General features: G+C 38.7%; 1 protein-coding gene across 2 annotated transcripts in view; it reads left to right on the forward strand.

The window, feature by feature from the left end:
• Nucleotides 1–12903, forward strand: part of LOC139139300 (uncharacterized) — a 63501-nt gene that overhangs the window by 2062 nt on the left and 48536 nt on the right. For both annotated transcript variants that reach the window (XM_070708175.1, XM_070708176.1), the window contains exon 2: nucleotides 10860–10999. In XM_070708175.1, the coding sequence (XP_070564276.1) occupies nucleotides 10930–10999 (70 nt within the window). In that variant the 5' untranslated portion in view covers nucleotides 10860–10929. The remainder of the gene's footprint in view (nucleotides 1–10859; nucleotides 11000–12903) is intronic.

Here is a 12903-nt window from a genome sequence, read left to right on the forward strand (position 1 = left end):
TTGTAGTGTAATATCGATCAGACTAGACAATTATTTTGACCTATGTGAGAAAAATAACTTTGCAAAGCGAGACCAACAAGGGATCAACGAACGAACCATGTTCAGTGGCGTTGTTTTATATACTAGATACAGTGGCCACACGCTGCAGCGTTCGTTCCCATCTCCAACCCCCTCCTGCCTGAGTAACCTTTGCCATGCTTTTCGAACATGAAGGCAGTGAAAAACGCCATATACATATTTACAGTCGTTACCTGACAAGATTTCAATGTCATTGTCGCGCTGTCATGTGATTTTTATGCAGTTTATATCGTGGGTCACGTGTTACATTTGTGGCAGTCTGATGGTAAGCCGTGAGTCTGTCAACTTGAAATATTGCTAAACTATTTGGTTATTTAGTCAAAGCTTTATGAGCGATTGCGGTGTGAGATTAATGACATTATGACCGTCTCGCAGTAAAACTCTGACTAATACTGTGAAAAACTGACCACACGCTGAAAATTGACGACAATTATGTTGTCTGGTCTTGAATCACTATAAGTGTAAGCAGATATAGATTATTGAATGGAAAATGCTGCTGTCTGCTATGGTAAGGTAGAATATTTTTCATAAATTTCGCACTGAATATATAAATTAAGATTTCAGAAAATTGGTCGTGTAGTGAATGATACTTAGGTGGCATTGAATTAAAAAGTCAGCTATTACATGTGTTTAGCACAGGTACCCTAACCCTCGACGGACGATAGACTCAAACTTTCTCTAACCGGGCGGTGTTTATAAGTACACTTCGTTTGGAAGGAAGGAATAGGGTATACTACTGTCGACTTATGTTTAGTAATAGTAGGTATATAACCATGTCAAATTGAGACTGTCGAAAATTAGTACAATTTGAGCGGTGAGAAGCCAGACCGAATGATTTAAAAAAACACAATCACGGCTCTGGAAGACAAACCCGGAGATGAATGAAAACGTCTTTGATGTTCAACGACTTGAATTGAGAATCGAGCAGCACAAATACACCGGAGATCTCGTTCTTTAAACTAGAATAGCATTGCCAGTTTTCGAAAGCAAATGGCGTCCAATCTTTAAAAATCAATTTTCATCGTCGCTACCAACGGCATCGTTGTTAAATAGTCTCCTTCAAATCATGAACATCAGCAAAGCATACCGCAAGTTGAAAAATACAATGCCCAAATGATACTCGTTACCGTGTTGTTCTGTACACATCGTTCGGTGTGATCCTTCCACTAAATCCACTGAAAAAGCTCCCAATATTTGACATCATTGTCACTTAACTGAATGTTGACATATATCTTCTATGTGAATATAAAAATATAACAACCTTAACTCACTTCGTCCAAACGTTAATTCAAGGTTCACCACCCCTCCAGGTTAGAAAAAAACACGAATCGTACAATGTTACAGGGCGGGGTCAGTCTCGGGTTAATCCCGGTGACATTGTCAGTCTTGGCAAACGCTCGGAGTACTACTGCTTCATGACTTCGGACAGTATTTGTCTTGAGTGGAAGCACAGGACTTGAAGAGACGCTGATGTGAATGGGAAGTGATCGGTTCTTGCGAAGACTTTGAGGGTGGAGGAGGTCACCGCAAGGTTTCCAGGTTACTGAATATAAGGCCATGAGAACCAAGGATTTAAAACGCATTTTAGAACCCAGATCAAAATTCCATGTGCCGATTTATACTAGCTCAGCATTGAAATTACTACAATTTAACGGCAATGTGACTAAATGTTGTGTATTTCTAACTCCCTTTGAGTCAGATATCAAATTACGTGATACTCAACATCTTAGCCTGTGTTAAATTAAAGAAATAGAATAGCAGGCTACCACTGAGGTTACAACTAACTAACAAGCACTGCCAGCTATCAGCAGAAGTTTAGTCACGATGGCATGAACAACTACATACCGTAACTTGATATCTAGCTTTTCTGGCTTGATTGGTTTGAATATTACAGTGTCATTAAATCCCACGAGAGAAGCACGTAACAAACAGAGAAAATTGACAGAAGCAAGTCGGTCACGTAATAGTGCATGATCTGCTTTTGTCAAAATTATCATGCCATTTTGATATTTTTCCATCGTCTATAGCATTGCTATGGTGTACCGGAGATCACTGAACAAACATTGTCCAACGAATGACTGACCTTCTTGCCAAATATTGTCATCGAAACCTAAAGACAAAATGTGTCAAAAACTTGTATTTTATGTTATCATTGAACACACGAAACTGTGATGTTTTTTGACCATCTCGAATCGCCCAAACTAACCCTGTTTGTCACCGGACACTTCTAACCTGTATGCTTTTTATCATGGACATAAAAGCATTTCAAATGCCATACAGAGTGGGACAAAACGTGAGCTTACAGTGCACGGATAGGGCCAGAGATATTTGAATATCTCATGGCTGAAACCTTTTACACAACAATTGCCCTGTGTAATAAAGTCAGCTTATGATCACATTGATAATTCAATGCATTGGCCATAGATCAACCTTACACGGTCTCTGATACGATTAGCTGTATTACAGTATTTGACGTGGTTGCCAAAGCAGAAGGGAGGAGTTGCCTGTTTCGTTTGTCTGTCCTATATAAAAGGATCGTTGTTCGCCACTTAAAAACGAGGGTTTGAAGTCTTGATTTGCAATTATTGCGTGCGTCGGTAGAGAATGTCAACGTCTGATGTGAGACATCCTTTAAAGATCCAAGCAAACGTGACTACATGGATTTCTATTTTCTTGTTATTTTTTCAGTGTTCAACTATAGGTTTTGTGCTTTAAATACCTAAGAGTAATATTTAGCGGTCGAGAAAGAAAGTTCTCTTTGCAAGTAAATTTGACTCACTGAATAAGATTTAATGTGAAAGGTAGTGAATACCAGAAATACGCTAAAATGTACTTCTTGCGTTAAGAATGGTACTAACCGGTGAGGATTATGTAGGAATATTTTCCGCCCTTTTAAATAAAGCATGCCCTCAAAAATTATAAGATTTCTTACCATCTGCGTTCAAAAATGCCATGATTCAAAGTATGGTTTTCACATTACCCTAAATACTGCACAGTTGCAGCTCTTCAAACGTCGATCGAGTTTTTCGCCAAAACTGGACCTGAGCAATTCTCAGCCAAACTGATATCAGTCATCCTCAAAACAAAATTTTAGCATGTCTGACTGACTTGTTCAATTGAAGTGACATGATTTGGTATAGGAACTTTGGCAAAACAACGCACGGTATATGGACGAACGTTGAAACAGTTTTAATACATGCGTCAATATGACTTTCTGAATTCTGCTTATATATTAATTGCCACCTCATGTTGATTGTCTGAAAATTGCAATATCCCGATCGACGTTTGAAGGGCTGCAACTGTGCAGTATTTAGAGTGTGGATATTTCGTGTGTTGACAGAAGCATTTGTGTCATGTTATGTAGGTCATTTCCCCCCACACTCATCATGACCTGAGTTCAATTAGTCTAGAACATTCTCAAGGTCACTGCCCTTAATGACCTCACAACCTTGAATTCAATTAGTCATGTTTGGAATGTTCTGGAAAGTTGATTAGTTGTGTAAGAGAGATAATTTTAGAACAGTAATTAGCATGTCAATAAAAGTTCTAGATTGTTCTTATATGCCTTTATAAAAGGGACGAGCTCAGCTTCCAGTCAGACTTTTGGGATTGTGTCTCTTGTGTGTTACTAAACTCCAGCAGTAGTCATTCTCAAGACTTTTCAAGACCTTCACTGCCAACGCTGGATTTATACTGTGGACTTTGTGCAGCTTCAAGCCTGCAAGGACTGTTCATTCATCCAACTGACTGTTACAACTCTGAGACTGGAGCTTTGCCGTCCCAGCTGAGATAAGTAGTCTGTACACTTTTAAAGCTTGTACTCTATCCCTGACTTAGCAATTAGTTTTATTTTCGTAATAAATTTTGTTTAAACGTTAACTGCTGAGTTCACCCTTTTGTTCGTTTTCTCTGCACGTAACAAATTGGGGGCTCGTCCGGGAGACGAACATTTTGAGCCGTTTGACAACATTTTGCCTACCTTTTCAAAACTACTTTACACTGTGAACTCAGCGAAATTCAATCATGGCGGAATTCAAGCCAGACGAATTTATGGATGACCTCGATCAGGACACATTTAATTCCCTCAGAAAAGACAACCTCATAGCACTGGCAAATTTCCTTAAAGTAGATGTCAAAAGATCTATGCGCAAGCGGGAAATACAGTTCAAGATTGCAAAACATTTAGTTAATTCTGGCCATTTTGAGGAGTCTGCCTTAAAAGATTATGAGCCTGAGTCTTCCTTCGAACTCAAAAAATTAGAATTAGAAATACAGGCAGATTTGGAGCTTAAGAAATTGGAATTAGAAAAGGAAATGAAAGAAAAAGAATTGCAAATGGAAGAAAGACAGAAAGAAAAAGAAAGGCAGGAAAGATTAGAAATGGAAGAAAGACAGAGAGAAAAAGAATTGCGATTAGAAGAACAGCGATTACAGGTAGAAATAAAACGTTTAGAGCTTGGACAGTCAGGAAAATTCTTCCTTCAGACAAGTTTGACATCACTAAGCATTTCAGGTTAGTTCCCCCTTTCCAAGAAAAGGATGTTGACAAATATTTTCTCCATTTTGAGAAAATTGCTCAGAGTCTGAATTGGCCTAAGGAGTCCTGGTCTATGCTTTTGCAGAGTGCTTTGGTGGGTAAAGCCAGAGAAATTTACATTCAGTTGTCAGTAGAGCAGGCTTCAAATTATGATTCTGTGAAGGAATTAATTCTCAAGGGTTATGAGTTGGTGCCTGAAGCGTACCGTCAGAAATTTAGGGATTGTGAGAAGGCGAAAGATCAAACTTATGTTGAATTTGCTCGAACAAAAGAACAACTGTTTGATCGCTGGTGTTCTTCTGAAAAGGTCAGTCAGAATTATGACAAATTACGACAACTTGTTTTGATTGAGGAATTTAAAAGGTGCATCCGGAGTGACATCAAGACGTTTATCAATGAACAAAGGCAGATACATTGGAGGTTGCTGCACGTTTGGCCGATGATTATTCGTTGACCCACAAATCTTCATTTCTCAGCAAACCATCCCAGTCCTTTTCATACAGAAACAATGCAGGTAAATTTAACTCGTCCTTTTCATCCAAGAATTTTTCAAAGGAGAGTAGAAAATCAAATGACAACAGTTCACAGAGTTCAAGTAACACTCCCACATCATCAGATCCCAAGTCTCAAACTCCTTCTGACAAACAGTTCGGTACACTTTCTTGTAATTATTGTAAGAAAGACGGCCATTTAATGTCAGAGTGTTTCAAATTGAAAAGAAAACGTGAAGGTCAAAGTGGTCAAAGTGGATCTAAGCCAACCGGCTTTATTTCTTCATCAACTCAATTAGAGTCTAATAATGTGTGCAACACATTTTCTGAGGTTAAACCCCTCTTATCCCCAATTAATGAGGTCAAGGTCAATTCTTCTCAAGATAGCATTATGGGTATTTTCGAACCATTTATTCATGATGGTTTTATATCACTTTCTAGTGATTTTTCTTCCGCTACCCCTGTCAAAATTTTAAGAGATACCGGGGCTTCCCAGTCTCTTTTGTTGGCAGATACCCTGCCGTTTTCTGAAAAGTCATTTTCAGGTTCTAAAATTCTTATTAGGGGGTAGATTGTAATGACTACATTCCTGTTCCTCTCCATAATGTCTATTTGTCTTCGGACTTTGTTTCTGGACCTGTGACTTTAGGTATTAGGCCTTTTTTGCCTTTTGAAGGGATTCACCTTCTTCTTGGAAACGACCTTGCTGGGGACAAGGTCATTACTAATCCACTTGTGACTGATAATCCTAGTTAGATCAGGATCCAGAGCCAATTGAACAAGAGATACCCGATTTATTTCCTTCATGTGCCATTACTCGAGCCATGTCAAAGAAAACTTCCGAGAATCAAATACTCTCAAAAATAATGTCACAGATGTTGACTTAAATGACACCTTTCTCAGTCAGGTGTTTGACACGGATCATTCCGTTATCCCTCGTGGATTTGAAACTTCCAGTAAAACTTCTGCTGACCAAAGTCAGACATTTTCTAGATCAAATCTCATTGCAGAACAACACAAAGACCCAGATATTTTGTCTTTGTTTGACAGGTTAGATGATGAAGGTAAAACTTCAGATAGCTCTGTTTCCTATTATACAAAGTCTGGTATTCTCATGCGTAAATGGAGACCTCCAGATGTTTTGGTTGATGACGATTGGGCTATAAAACATCAAATTGTGGTTCCAAAGCCCTACCGTGCTGAAATATTGCGCCTGGCCCATGAAACTCCCTGGGCTGGTCACTTAGGAGTCAGGAAAACTTATCATAAAATTCTCAGTCACTTTTATTGGCCTAATCTCAGGCAGGATGTAGCACATTTCTGTAAAACTTGTCACACATGTCAAATGGTAGGAAAGCCGAATCAAACCATTCCAAAGGCCCTTTACAGCCAATTCCTGCATTTCAAGAACCATTTAGTAGGATACTAATAGACTGTGTTGGGCCCCTACCAAAAACAAGATCAGGAAATGAGTACATGCTGACAATAATGTGTACATCAACTCGGTTCCCAGAAGCCATACCACTGAGAAATATAAGACAAAGACTATAGTGAAAGCTTTAGTCAAATTTTTCACTTTATTTGGCCTCCCTAAATGTGTCCAGTCCGATCAAGGCTCCAACTTTATGTCTGGTATTTTTCAACAAGTAATGGATCAGCTAGGCATTAAACAGTATAGGTCATCCGCCTATCATCCAGAAAGTCAGGGTGCTCTTGAGCGATTTCATCAAACTTTGAAAAACATGATTAGGACCTACTGTTTTGACACAGAGAAACAGTGGGATGAAGGAATTCATTTTTTGCTCTTTGCTGTTAGAGAGTCAATTCAGGAGTCTCTTGGTTTTAGCCCATTTGAGCTTGTATTTGGACATACAGTCCGTGGCCCACTTAAGCTCGTTAAAGAGAAATTCCTATCAGACGATGATGATTGTCTGAATATTTTGCAATATGTGTCAGATTTTCGTACAAAACTCTCTAAAGCATGTGAATTAGCCAGAGAAAATCTTGAGTCATCTCAGCAGTCAATGAAAACCAAATATGATAAAAACACCTCAAAACGGAAGTTTGAACCAGGTCAAAAAGTTCTTGTTCTACTTCCGGTTCCTGGCAAACCACTCCATGCTCGTTACTTTGGGCCATACCTAATTGATAAGAAATTGAGTGATTTAAATTACATCATAATAACACCTGACAGGCGAAAACAAAAACAGCTATGTCACATAAATATGCTTAAGCCATATTTGGATAGGGATAATCCTACTATAACTCAGCCTGTCAGTGCAGTCAGTTCAAACCATTATGAAGATAGTGATACTGAAACTGACTTGAGTGAAAATACTCTAAACTCAAAGCTGGGCTCGGTCAAGCTTCAGAACTCAGAAATCCTGGAGAAGCTGGAGTCTACAAAGTTGGCACACCTCCAGCCAGAACAACAACAACAGGTGAAAGAACTGCTCCATGAATATAAACACCTGTTTCAAGATGTTCCAACGAGGACAAACGTCATCTATCACGACGTTGATGTTGGGGACAGTAAGCCTGTAAAACAACATCCATACAGACTGAATCCAACAAAAGCAAAATATCTCCAGGAAGAAGTCAAATACCTGCTGGACAATGACTTTATTGAACCCAGTAAAAGTAACTGGAGTTCGCCGTGCATACTTGTTCCCAAATCAGATCACAGTTATCGTATGTGCACGGACTTTAGGAAGGTCAACACTTTAACAAAGACAGACACTTTCCCAATCCCGAGGATTGATGACTGCGTCGACTGAGTGGGAAAAGCCAAGTACGTGACGAAATTTGACCTACTGAAGGGATTTTGGCAAGTCCCTCTGACGGATCGTGCTCGTGAAATATCCGCCTTTGTTACACCAGACGGATTGTTCCAGTACAAGGTGATGCCATTCGGAATGAAGAACTCTCCGGCAACGTTCCAACGGATGATCAACGACGTCATATCCGGGCTAGACGGATGTGCAGCTTACGTTGACGACGTCGTCCTGTATACTGACACCTGGGAGGAACACATCAAGCTCATGCGGAAGTTCTTTGAGAGACTGAGTAAAGCAATGTTGACTGTCAACCTTGCCAAATCTGAGTTTGGTTGGGCGAGGGTGACTTACCTCGGACATACTGTAGGACAGGGTGAGGTAAAACCTGTTGATGCCAAAATCAGTGCCATTTTTAAGTTTCCCATACCAAACTGCAAACGACAACTGATGCGCTTCCTCGGTATGGCTGGTTACTACAGAAAATTCTGTCCAAATTTCTCCACAATTACTGAGCCTTTGACTAACTTACTTAAAAAGAAAGTAAAGTTTGTTTGGTCAGAGCAATGCCAACAGGCATTTGATACACTTAAAGCCATACTGCAAAGTGCCCCAGTGTTGTCTGCACCAGATTTCACTTTGCCATTTAAATTAGCTGTAGATGCTAGTGATACGGCTGCTGGTGCTGTTTTATTGCAAGAGGATAGTCATGGTGTAGATCATCCTGTTTGCTATTTTTCACGCAAATTTAACAAATCCCAGAGAAACTACTCTACAATTGAAAAAGAGTGTTTATCTTTGATATTAGCTTTACAGCATTTTGAAGTTTATGTTACTTCTTCAAATCAGCCAATAGTGGTTTATATTGATCACAACCCTCTTGTTTTCTGCAGAAATTTAAAGGCAAAAATCAGAGATTGCTAAGATGGAGTTTAATGTTACAGGAGTTTAATCTTGACATTAGACATATCAAAGGCAGAGACAATTTAATTGCAGACTGTCTCTCTCGTATTTAGAGTTTATTGTTGTTCACTTTCAAGAAGTTTTACTTTAGAGTAAGAAAAAAAAATTGAGTACTTAAATCTTTTTCAAGATTACATTTGCAAAAGAAAGATTTTTCTTTGAAAAATTTTCTTTTTTTTTTGAAGAGGGGGTGTGTTATGTAGGTCATTTCCCCCCACACTCATCATGACCTGAGTTCAATTAGTCTAGAACATTCTCAAGGTCACTGCCCTTAATGACCTCACAACCTTGAATTCAATTAGTCATGTTTGGAATGTTCTGGAAAGTTGATTAGTTGTGTAAGAGAGATAATTTTAGAACAGTAATTAGCATGTCAATAAAAGTTCTAGATTGTTCTTATATGCCTTTATAAAAGGGACGTGCTCAGCTTCCAGTCAGACTTTTGGGATTGTGTCTCTTGTGTGTACTAAACTCCAGCAGTAGTCATTCTCAAGACTTTTCAAGACCTTCACTGCCAACGCTGGATTTATACTGTGGACTTTGTGCAGCTTCAAGCCTGCAAGGACTGTTCATTCATCCAACTGACTGTTACAACTCTGAGACTGGAGCTTTGCCGTCCCAGCTGAGATAAGTAGTCTGTACACTTTTAAAGCTTGTACTCTATCCCTGACTTAGCAATTAGTTTTATTTTCGTAATAAATTTTGTTTAAACGTTAACTGCTGAGTTCACCTTTTGTTCGTTTTCTCTGCACGTAACAATCATGATATCAATCTGTCGTTGCAGAAGGGCTGTAGTATATCAAAATTAAGCCAAATGACTGCATAAACATGCGGATATCAATAATAGGTGAGAATAATGGTAATAATGATTGACAGACACAGATAAGGAGAAATCGACGTTGGAGGAGATACCCTTGACGTCCTGAAGACCACGCAAAACCAGACAACTGCTCGGCACTCCCCTCCTCCAGACATTTTGGTTCCCGCTACCCCCGCACTATTTGTTAACTAGGCCATTTTTATCTAAGCAGTGGTTAGAACGTAAGTGCTCGAGTTGGCTTTTTTATTAAATTTTCACTTTCAATTTGTAACGTAAATTCCCAGTGTTCGTGTCGATTTATTCGGATGTCAACACTATTCGTAGCGTAGTCTTATCCAAGCGAGTTAGATCTAGCAGATGAGTGAAGTCCCCCAATATATTCCTCAGTCAAAACCCCCGCGTGATATTTGTTTGACAAGCCATCCATACTTTGAGTATATTTTACATTTGTAAAACGACGACAAATAAAGCAGCATTCAACCTTTGATATACTTCAAACTTTAATCCCGTCGTAACATTATAGATCAGATTAACGTGTAGGTTTGGTATGAACGGACCGGGTTCGGTGAAGTAGGTTCCATTACAGCATGGTCCCCTGCACTCATGCAATACACGTGAACAAATAAAATTGAAGTGTTGTCGGTCGTCATGGACATATATACACCAACGCCTGTATTAGAGCCGAGTGCATGACCAGTGAAGGGCTATTCGGCGAAGATTATAGAGAAACACACGACAACTTGACAGGCTCCTAAAACGACAGACTGGTTGGAATAGTTTCAATTATCGCGAAAGGTACTAATCTGTGAAAAGCGTTCGTGTCTTCTAATCGAGTCGTCATTGGTGGAAATACTATAATGTTTTGCGCTTTGCGTATCTATCATCAGTACACTGAATAACAAAGACTGGAAGTAAGACAAATGCCAAAAGGCAGCGCGGTATTTGAATATCTCGAGAACACTTACAAAAATAATGCAAACCCTTTTTTACTCTAAGTAGACATGACAATTGATGGAGCATTTCTGTCGATTGTGATGGCCTGAACACGCCCAGGACAAACATTTAAAAAGTATGAAGCAAACAGGTATATCTGATTACATCCGAGAAGTAAAATGCTTTACTCGGTAAGTGCACGCATCGGGTAAACGAATTGACAACACTTCTTCAAAACAACTCTGTTATTTTCGTGTTGATAGGTGAAGAGGAGACAACGAGCAGTGGCTGGTCCTTGCAGAAAGTAGCGAGAACAAACGACATCGATCGGCCATGATATTTCTTCTCAGATTAATTTGGTCGTGTACAGTGATTGTTACAACTGTGAAATGTCTTGAAGCAGGTGAGAAGTATATTCATAGCCCTTCTCTCTCTCTCTCACTCTCTCTCTCTCTCTCTCTCTCTCTCTCTCTCTCTCTCTCTCTCTCTCTCTCTCCACCCGTTGGATAAAATTTGATTTAAACTATAAGATTTCAATGGAATTTATACTATAGCCTTTGACACTAAGCTAATTGGATGTTAAATTGCCAAGTTTTAATATGCTAAGGTGTTAAAATTGCTACTACCTTGTGTGCTAAACATTTGGGATTTACTTTCTAATCTGGAAATCCAACAGGGACAAATCAAATAATAAACAGGGACTCCAGAATGTCAAAAATACCAGTATACAAAATGAATACAAACAATACTTTCAAAACGAATCATCTTATGAAAGCGTCAATGATTGCATGATACCTTTTTCTCAAGGGTTGTGAAGACTTAACTATCTTAACTATTTTTACTTTGGTATTTGATGTTTTCGTGTATGTAACTAAATTAACGGTCAACTTTTCACACACGTGACGGAAAGAACGATAGATTAAAAACAGAAACAAAAAAAATTCAGAAGTATTATAAGAACGATTTAACCAAGGATATTTACCACTAAATCTTCGAAGCTAATGAGTATGGAATGTGAAAAGGGATAGATTAGGTTTGGTTAGGTTTGGTTAGGTTAGATTAAGTTAGATTAGGTTAGGTTTGGTTAGGTTAGGCTAAGTTAGGCTTAGGTTTAGGTTAGGTTAGATTAGGTTTAGGTTAGGTTAGGCTAGATTAGGTTACGTTACGTTAAGTTTGGTTGGGTTAGGTTTGGTTAGGTTAGGTTAGGTTTAGGTTATGCTAGGTTTGGTCAGGTCAGGTTAGTTTTAGGTTAGGTTTGGTTAAGTTAGGTTTAGGTCAGGTTAGATTAGATTGGATTAGGTTAGGTTAGATTAGATTAGGTTAGGTTAGGTTAGGCTACTATGTAAGGTTAAGTTAGGTAAGGTTAGGTTAGGTTAGGTTTTGGTTAGATTAGGTTTTCAGTGGACAAGGTTGCATCAAAGTTGCATCAATGAGAACGAAAAATATCTTGTCATTTCCTATTTCTAAAATATGTTACTGTATCAAATATATTGTGAAATATTTGTGAATTTTGCTTTCTCATTCTGAATTCTCATTGAGAAAACAGAAAAGTATCAGGATTTTGTCATGCTTTTCATATGAGCTGCAGATTTCATATTGGTACACTTTCACTAAGCAAACATCAAGATATCTCTAACATATATCTCTGAAGGATGGCGCAAGAAGGGCGCGCCGAAAAATATGAAACATCGTGATATCTCCGATATATGTCTAATATATAAAAGTAATGCGCTCGAAGAGCGCGCTGAAAAATATTGAAAATACTGATATCTCTGATATAAGTATGTCTGATATATTAAAGTCAGGCTTGCTGAAAAATATATCTGATTATTTAAGTTACGCGCCCTAGGGCGCGCCGAAAAGTGCAGCTGAATGATGAAATTTGTGGCTGACACAAGGCAATTTACGCACTTATGTACCCGTGTCAAAATTCAAAAACACACTGACCTCCCCCATTGGGCATTTTAAAAACACGGTGACCCCCATCAATAAAGTCAAAAACAGGGTGACCCCATGAATCAACCGCCACCCCCTAGGCCGAAGAAACTGACCAGTCCCTTATGGTAAAAAGACGCCGCTATTTGGGCTTTAATGACACAGAAAAAAAAAACTTTAGTCAGTTATAACATTAACAGTAATCCAATCATCCAAATATTAATGTTCATAATAATAACCATGAACTAATATTAAGCATGACACTTTCATCTTCAAGGTTATCTCTGAAATGTTTGCAATACCATGTTGTACAAACGGCATGTCGAAAGTGACGTCGTTTTATGTTGTTTTCATATTGATATTTTTGTTTTG

Source organism: Ptychodera flava, chromosome 8 (assembly GCF_041260155.1).
Source record: "Ptychodera flava strain L36383 chromosome 8, AS_Pfla_20210202, whole genome shotgun sequence".
Taxonomy (NCBI): domain Eukaryota; kingdom Metazoa; phylum Hemichordata; class Enteropneusta; family Ptychoderidae; genus Ptychodera; species Ptychodera flava.